We start from the raw sequence: 9,748 nt of genomic DNA on the forward strand, positions 1-9,748 counted from the left end.
AAAAAAAAAAAAAAAAATGAAGACAGCACTCAGAACTCATGAGTTTCAGAGTGGGTCCAGCAAAATTACAGATGTGTAATGAAACCTGGCAGCCAGTTTCCTGAGAAGCAGATGAGTGATAATGATGCCAAAGCTTCTGTGGAGGGTATACAAAACCTCAGCGGCTCCAGCCAAAACATCTGGACTACAGCCTCCGTCAAGGAGCAGGTTTTCACGAATAAAGCCACCATGTAAACAAGCTTTAATAAATGCTTAAACCTGCCACTATAAGAACAAATTTCATGGTTCAGGAATGTTTTGTTTAGCGAGGCAACCGTTTTTTTTCCAACCCCAGATTTATGTTTCTGGTCGGCTGCCCTCTCATAATTGGAAGGGTTCATTATCACCAAGCAGAAAGCAGGGCTCTTTTGATTAGGGTCCATAATTAAAAAATGCGTCATTGATTTCTTTGATTGATTTTCTTTTTTTAAGTTGAAAACTCAAGGAAAAACTCAAATTATTTCTAAGCACATCTTTGGATCTCTCAAATTCTCAAAAACAATTCTGTTCTGCTGCCAAAGCTTGAAGCAGAAATATGTTTATCCTGCTGCTTGAACGTGATCTGACAGAATCAGCCTGGATCTAAATGAAAAAACTTTTTATGACTTAAACAAAACTCTCCATTAGAAACTGATTCATCAATAATTAATACTTGTTAAACCCTTGGTAATGTAAAAAAAACTGCAATTTGTTTAATGGTTGGAGAAAACTGTGTAAAGATGTAACCCATAAAGATCACCATGGTTTGGAATACGTGTACCATGGATTGGGTGTGTTTTACTCTGGAAGACAGGACCTCATTGCTACATCATGGAAGAAGTGGATGATATTGTGAGAGCAGCTTAGGTGTGTATATATATTTAAGAAATCTTTACAGAAGAGACAATAATCACATCGTCATGTCTGGGTTTATGAGACCATTCAGAGACTTTCCCAGCGCGGTAAGCTTAACCATCTGTTGCAGGATTTGCATCTGAATGAGGTTCGCTTTCAGCGGTACTTCCATCTCTCAGTGACCCAGTTTGACAACTTGCTGTTCAGATACTGTAGCATGAGAAGGTTATACGCTGCTAGGTCTGTCCCTTCTTTAAAGTCTTGGAAAGAGTTCTACACTTTCATTCTTAGATTTTTGAAAAAAGAAGTTCTAAGTTCAGACATGCCTTACATGCTTGTCTTTTTTTTGCCTTCCAGATACAATGTACCACAATGCAGTTTGTTTTTGAGGGCTGGGTATCACCAATAATTTCCAGAATCAATTTGATTAACCACAGTCTGGATCGATTCGATTCAGTTTTTTTTCTATTCTTTAAATCCACTCAATTGAATTTTGAGTTTAAACATTTGTTTAGAAATACATCAATAGTCTATATATGTTTTGAAGATATTCATATTAATCTGATATAGTCCACATATTGTAAAACGTATTATCAAAATTATAATGAGATTGTTAATAACATACAGTTTATGGTAATTCTTTGGATTCTCAAACTGAGAAGCTCCAACAATTGTTCTCCCTCTCCTGGAGGGTGTTTCAGTTTAGCCACTAGGTGGCGATCGCCTTATAGCATTACATCTTATTCCAGAAGAAGAAGAAAGTAAGACCAAATATGGTTACTATAAAATTATTTCCTTAAAAGAGTTTGAAAAAATCGTGCCTGTGAGTATACAAAGATGCTTATTTGGTCAATAATGTATGTTTAGGTCAACCAAGCGTTAGCATTAGCCATCCTATGGGAAATCCCATTATACATTTGCATCAAGCTAGAGGACTTTAGCATTATGTGTTATATCGATCTCTACTTTAATGGATCAATTATTGATCTATTAAGCTTAGATTGATTCATATTGATTAATCAATTTTATCAACCCAGCCCTATTGTTTTCATATCTTGATTATTTTTTTTATGTATAGGTATATCTAGAGTTCAGTTCAGAGAAGTCATTAATGTTTTATTTTTTATAAATACACATCAGTGAACATATGTTGTGAAGTTATTTATATACATATGTGCATATGTATGTTTTGAGGTATTCTTTTGTGTTTTAATACAAATGTTTGCAGCATTTAAAGATAAAAAAGCAAACTTTTATCTTGTTATATCGTCCTGCTTTTTCCTTGTACTGATCTGAACAGTGCCCCTAAAGCTATAACAAGATCTAATCTGTGAAATCCGGTGAATCTCTGATTTCAAGTCAGACATTTGGAGAAAAATTAAAATATAATTGACTGAAACTTAATATACTAAAATTGTTTTTGCTATAAAAAATGGTTTTAGCTTTATACTTGTTCTATAAGGCTTTCAGTTGATTTTTAAATATCTATTTGCTGACTAAATTGACAAAAGTATCAGATTTTAACAGTTTTTCTCTTTGTAAACAAGCAAAACAAAAAATAAATTAAAAAAGAGGCCAGTCATCCTCTGGTGATCAAGTGAGTATCTTAGGGTTTCTCTGGAAATTATGTTTACAAAAAAATTATATATCTTTTATTGCTGAAATCCTATTATGACAAATTAAATTTGACCTCAGTTTTTCATAAAACAGTAACAGAATTTTTTAAGATTGGCACACCGAGGCGTTAATAGTAATCAAATGACTTTTAGAATATGAAGTAATAGTGATGCTATTGTCTGTACCTTAATATTTTTTTTAAATCAAAGATTAAATCTGGAAATTAGCCCTCAAATTTGGATGGTTTATCTAGAATCCCAGAATGCACCATTGCGGACTGTGTGTTTTCAAGTGAAGCGACAGAGTTCAAAAACACTTACCGGTGTCCAACTTGGTTCCCTTAGCGCAGGCAACGATGGCCCCCATACTTGGCTGAGAGGTCATTCCAGCCATAGAGTCAACCTAGAAAGAAAACCCAACAGCAGTGTTGGACTTAATGACCCGTTTGCTGCAGGAACATTACAGTAACATCAGAGCGTCTATATTTACATGGATTTATATGCAGAAAGATCACAGTGGAGTAAACTACAAGCCTCGTTTCTTTTATCCTTCATGGCATTTATGATCAGTGGGTTAAAAAAAAACTTTAACCATCCTAATTTGAAACAACATTTTTTTTTATATAATAAAATAATGACAAAACATGACTGTACTTTGTGGCTTGATCTTGTTAAAGTGAGACCTTAGCATATGTTTTATGAGTGAACAAAGAGAGGCCACATTTTTCAGGCAGACTGATCACACTGGCAGGGTGAGAGTGAACGCTGTAATGGAAATGGTCCCAGTCCTCATAAATAGTTCCATCTTAGTTTCAGGGACATTTAACAAATGCAACCCGAACAAGCTGCAGAGAATTTCTATTATTTAGTGCTGTTAAGTAAAACCTTTCTGAGGCTTGAAAAAAACACTCACTGCAACATCCACTACGTCAGCTCCAGCCTCTGCACAGGCCAACATGGCTGCCACACCCGCTCCAGCTGTGTCGTGAGTGTGCACGTGGATGGGCACATCTGGGAAACGGTCCCTCAAAGCACCAATGAGAAGCTGGCTGGACTGTGGCTTCAACAGACCTGCCATGTCCTGGAGAAACAGAAATATTGTGGATATGATCGTTTGAAATATAGCAAACCTGGATAGAGAAACTCCTCAATTAAATGACAATTTGGACCAGCTCTAGGGGGTCAAAATATTATCAACTTAAAACCAGATTGTAAATTGGAAGAATACACAATATAAGTTTGAAAATAAGACGAGAAAACCTAAACTCAAAAGTACACATTGTAAACTTTAAAGGTATGAAAAAGTATTTGGGACACCATGGAGAATACAAAGTAATAATTTAACTAGAATAATGCTGACATAGGTGGCACTAACAGCAGACGCTGTTTTGAAGCGGAAATGACATCACCGTGACTTCTACCACCCAATCTCAACCATGTCCCGGTAGCCTCACCCCAACATAAAATTAGGCTTAATACTAAAAGCAAAGGGTAATAGTAACAAAAACAAACAAACAAAAGCTGAAAGTACAAAATGAACATAATGATAATGAACATTTTTCATTTGGTATCTGTTATATTTTTAAAGTTGAATTTTTAATTCATGTTTCAAATTTATAAATACATTTCAACATTGCTTTAAAGCTTAAAATATATATATTTTTATTTTATTTTTTACATTTCTAATATTTACTTCAGGTTAACAATAATAATTTTCAAATTAAAATGTTTTTTTTTTTTTTTTTTTTTTTATTAAGTCTATATAGAACTTGTTTTTTATTAACTTGATTCGACCCACATTGAAAACCATAGTTATATTAATTAAGACGATAATTATAACAACAGAGGCAGGTGACAATAACTTAATTGTAGACACATCTCAATGTAAAGTCATGCTCTCTTTGATGGCTTTTACACTCCATGAAGTTACACCACTCGCCAGCATCTCCCTATAAAAGTGAACGTCATTAGCTATGCCAGCCTTTTATGTGATTGCCACTGCCGAGTGTGATGATTCACACTGCAGCAGCAGCGTGGGAGTTTATCATCTCTTGTCTGAAATATTCTGTCATGCCTGGATGAAGAAATTAATTCTTTATAAGCAATATCTGATTATTTAGGCAGACGCTTTTTTAAACTGAGCTCAAAATCTTGATCCAGCGGTGAGTTTTTAATAATTTATGTCTCCAAACACTAATTAAACACATGTATTTTAAATTAAGAGAAACTATAATCAATCAAGACACATGGGTGCAATTAGATATAGGGGCCCTGAATTATTCACTTGATGCATGCTGCAGAATTTTCTGCAGAAGTTGCACTAAAAAACTGACAACAAATGATCTTTTTCTCCTGTTTATTCCCATAAAATTAGGAAATGTGAAAATAACTTTCGTGAAATTGCTGACGAGTAAAACTATAGGACTTTAGGAAAGTTTGATTTTGTGCTTGAGGTAAAAAAGGAAAAAGTTTGACCTAACTTAGGCTTAGATTCGCACCTGAATATCTCTTCATATTCTCACCTTGATGCAAAGGATGTGAGTTCCAGCTTTGACCAGCTCGTCTGCCAGATTCACGTAATAGTCCAGGGAATATTTCTGTCTCATGGGGTCAGACACGTCGCCCGTGTAGGAGATGGCAGCCTCGACGACGCCCCCCGCTGCTCCTGCAGCCTCCATCCCTAGCAGCATGTTGGGGAGGTAGTTGAGGGAGTCGAACACGCGGAAAATGTCCATGCCGTTCTCCTTGGCCACTTCACAGAACCTGGAGAGCAGAGGAATGAGTTTGGGGTCAAAGGAACAGGATAAGTTGTTGTGATAATCTATTTATACCCGCTCCCTTACTGCAGCTCATAAATATTGCTCTACATAAGTTTTCCTACTATTTCATGAGAATTCAAACAGCCTGCAGGAGTCCACAATAACTAGGGGGGATGTGTACTCTCATTATCTGAGCTGCTTGTGGAAAATCCCGCCTCTTATTGCCTTTGCTCCATCTCCTAATCAGGTTTCTCATAACCAGGATGAGCACTTGTGTTATTGTGAATGCAAAACATGCTGTTAACGAGTCTTTGTTTTGGCAAATAGACGCATTGTGTGCAGTTTGTTATAACAACAGGATTACCCGTCCAATGTGTTTGCAACCTAAAACACGCTTGTGAGGCGATTCGTGTCCGTTTTTGAATCTAATTGCCAAGATAAACTTACTTTATAGATCAAACTTCATGATGTGACGAGACAACCGTCTCGTCTGTGACATTTCGCTCACGCTGCTTTTATAAAAAACATTTGGAATCCAACGTTTCTGGCTCAGACGGCGTGCTGCGACGAGGAAAATGCACTTTATAATCAAAAATGAGCAGAATTACAATTTCAGCTTGGATAATGAAGACGCTAAGGTGGTGTGGCTGCATGCTGTCGCCCAGAGATCCTCCTAGGCGACGGAGTGACGAAGTGCGTGGAGGACAAAAAGAGGGAACCAGGAAAACAGATCAAAGCCATTAATCACAATGATGTGCAGATTTCAAACCCCCCCCTTCCAATGAAAAACCAATGAAAAGGAGGCTAAAGAGGAGAGACAGAAGATGGAATGAAGTGCATAATGCAGGGGGATGACTAGAAGCACGGAAACGTGATGTATCAGTGGAGATAAATAATGGCTATAGGAGCGATAAGTGGGGAGGGCAAAATTCTGTGAGGATGTTTGATTCAGTGAGACAGAAGGGAGGAAGGCGCATACATTAGTCATAAACTAGCCAGTGCTAATTCATTTGAAAGGAATAGGAATTGCACTATTTATGAGGAGTCCTTGCTGATGTTGACGTGTGCTTCTCAATCCACAACAATGAAGCATCTTGGGAATCTATTGAAGGTGTTTAGCATCTTATGAGCGACACAGGACGGCGCGTTGAACAAACAAAAATCATTAATTACATTTAAATGTATACATCTATGGTTCTGAGTGCATCCATGTGACGTGGTTTAACCTCCGGGGAAGGACTTTGCACCCCTCCGTTTGTAGGGTCGGATTTAATAAATATATTTCCTGGACACACTTATACTTAAACTGCCCCTTCATATGGAGGGGAAGGCAGAAGGGAAGAATTCAGATTGGGCCTTAGTTGATGCTTTAGTTGAAGCCCCCTACTGGTGATTTGGTGAACTGCATATTTTTATTATTATTTTTTTTTTAAAACAAACTATAAAATAATTGATGAAAACGTGCGTGTTTTTCTGCAAAGTTTCACTGCAAATTGTTTTGGTCTTCCGTAAAACAAAGGATCTGTTTGAACTCACAGTTCTGGACATGAGAACGTCCATTTCTGACAGGATGACAACTTCCTACAACCTGTGAAGCCCTCTCTTAAAAAAAAGAAAAAGATGAAACATCTAGCAAGCGTTCAGATGAAAAACAGAGTAGAAAGTAGCAAAAGAAAATCAATATTTTATGGATTTAAAGAGTTGTTCTCAGAGTTATACCGCTGACAGAAAATGTGTGTCAGCAGTATAAACTTTAAATTACCAGGGGAAAAAAAGGTTGGGGAAATGTGCAACTAAAAATATAAACTAAATAACCCAATTTCTCCAAAGCAGGATCGGAATCATTAATAGAGGGGTCTTACTTTCAAATGTCCAATAGGTCAAATATAAAGAAGGCTTATATTAGAAATGCCATTAGATTATTAAAATGTTAACATAAGGTTTAAATGGGCTTTATTAATTTTAAAACTAATTAAAGAGGAGTTGATGAGTCAGATCTTAAATAGCATTGATTCAAAAAGGTGCGTCCACAGTGGAGGGAGGGGGTAGTCGAACTGGAGCATCAGCAAATCTTTACCGTCGCTCCCCTGACCCGACTCCTTCAGACTCACCTGAATCTGTGTCCCTGTCATTTTTAGTGATAGAAATTCAGCACACGTTGCCTCGACTTCATGTTCTCTTCACACTCCAACAGTTTATCATATTTAGCATCTTTTAATGCATCTTTGGGCAGATTGCATCTGTTTTTTTTTTTTTTCTTTTTACTGGATCATCTCACTTTTACTCATCACTCTGTGCTGTTTTCATGCCTCAATTCACCGTCAGGGATCAGCTCTCATTTATTCACTTTTTAAAACTCAATGGGATTTAGGTGTTGAAATCTGCAGCATCAATCCATTTTTATGGAGATCAGAAAATTATCCGTCGCATTAATTATTCTTGTATGGTTCTGTTGGGACTCGTTTCATAGGCATTTCTGTAATCATTCCTGGATGGCAATAAAGCTTTTAAGGAGCCAATAGTTTATACAAAGACAATACAATCAGGATAACGTTGGTGTTGTTTCCATGGAAACAACCCAGCTAAAGGACATGATAGAACGTTATTGCAAGAAAAGATTCCCAGGTGAACCAAAAATCATCCTTTTAAAGTTGAAGCCATAATGTTAGAAAATAATAGATCAGCATGCAGGTTCACACCTGCTCTCTTATGACTCTTGTGAACTCTCATGTTTATGAAAAATGCTTTTTAGTTTTCATTGGCGTCTGTGTGCAAGAGGCAGGTGGGGAGACCCGAATCAAAAGATCCACTTACTCTGTCATCTTTTTTTTAAATTACCATTTGAAAAAAGAAACTATATAACTGAATTAATTCAAATAAATGCTATTTTGTCTTGTGCATTCCATGAACATTATTGCCCCACCCCTTCAAAGTTTAGACCCAAATCTTCAGTTTTAAACTTTTCAACAGACTGTCCACCCATCAAACAAAAACTCCTGTTCTTAAAAAAAAAAAAAATATCAAATAAAATAATAAACATCCCTAAAGCTTCAGAAAGGAGGATGTACATAGTTCTTTTTTGCTGCAAGGCTTTACTTTTTTACATGAGAGTCAATAGAGAGGTGCTCTCTTCAGCAACCTGCCTCTAGTGGTCTTTGGTAGAAGTGCAGCATTTAGTAATTTACTGCTTTATTAACAGAAGGTGGGGGCTTGGATTGGAATCCCTGCTTTATTGGACACTTTATTTGACATCACATTAAACAAACTTAATTTTAGTTTTTTTAGGTAAAAAACATTGTTACAGCTTTTTTTAAATTTTAGTCTACAGTTTTAACAGAATGTAATATTCTGTTACTGTCAAAGTTACTGCATAATATCTCATTATGAACAACCGGTAACACTATAAAATATATTTGCTGTTGCTACTTAATAAATCATTAATAAACTGTTAGTTAATGAGTAATAAATGACTTGTTGAATAGTGGTGTAGGGAAAAATCAATTTAGCAATATATGGTGATATTTGATTTGCTGATACTTTTCTTTTCTTTTTTTTTTTTTTTTTTAACTTGTCCTTTCCAACAGCTGAGCCAACAGATGTGGGCTGAGAGCTTCTTGTGTTGGGCAGATTTTACTGTCACAACAGGGATTTATTGAGTATAAACCCTAGCCTATGAGTATCGTATCATGAGACGCGTATCGTGAAATGTATCGCATCGTCAGACTTGCAAATACACAACCCTGTTGTTAGCATGCTTTTAGATAGCAGGTTTTTAATGACCTGTTAGCAACATGTTAATGATTTATAAGATGTACTAGCAGTTAATAAATGAGGCATAAATTCAGCTTTAAAAAAACGTCCCAGTAACATAAGCTAATAATTGATACGTCACAAGTCGTTAGTAAGTATTTCACTAAGTTTATTCATGATCTACCACTACTAAATCAATTAAAGCTACAAATCATTAAAAAATATGTAATATATTGTTAATTATTGATTGGCTATATGTATAAAGGCACATTTATAAATACTTAACATGCTGTGAACTATTATTTAACAAGTCCTTTATAACTCACAGTCATAACTGTTAATTAACTATTTGTAAACCAGCTGTAGTGGGTAGTTATTACAAAGTGTTACCTTACCACCTTTATCTTCACTGGTTTAATATTGACATAATAATCCAGACAGACTCACTTGAAGACAGCGTTGTCGGGGTAGTTGGTGTAGCCCACGGCGTTGGCTCCTCTGAGCAACATCTGGAAAGGAACGTTAGGAATCAAAGCTCTCAGCTCCTGGAGCCTCTTCCACGGACACTCCGACAGAAAGCGCATGGCCACGTCAAAGGTAGCACCTATGCAGACACAAGCACAAAAAGCAGACTTTCAGCTTTCATCTCCAGCTCTTCCATCATCCCAACTTTGAAGTCAGCTGAACAAAGTCATTTTTCTGACTTATCCTAAAAGCCACAAACACCCCCACCACCAAAAAAAAAAAAAA

At 36.4% G+C, this 9,748-nt stretch overlaps 1 protein-coding gene across 3 annotated transcripts in view; it reads right to left on the reverse strand.

Moving 5' to 3' along the window:
* The window catches only part of LOC112156404 (pyruvate carboxylase, mitochondrial), a 299,032-nt gene that overhangs the window by 37,189 nt on the left and 252,095 nt on the right, over positions 1-9,748 (reverse strand). For all 3 annotated transcript variants that reach the window (XM_024288666.2, XM_024288667.2, XM_024288668.2), the window contains exons 16-19: positions 9,446-9,602; positions 5,012-5,252; positions 3,403-3,570; positions 2,811-2,892 (exon numbers count right to left, since the gene is read on the reverse strand). In XM_024288666.2, coding sequence (XP_024144434.1) covers positions 2,811-2,892; positions 3,403-3,570; positions 5,012-5,252; positions 9,446-9,602 — 648 coding nt within the window. The remainder of the gene's footprint in view (positions 1-2,810; positions 2,893-3,402; positions 3,571-5,011; positions 5,253-9,445; positions 9,603-9,748) is intronic.

This window comes from Oryzias melastigma, linkage group LG18, assembly GCF_002922805.2.
Source record: "Oryzias melastigma strain HK-1 linkage group LG18, ASM292280v2, whole genome shotgun sequence".
NCBI lineage: Eukaryota > Metazoa > Chordata > Actinopteri > Beloniformes > Adrianichthyidae > Oryzias > Oryzias melastigma.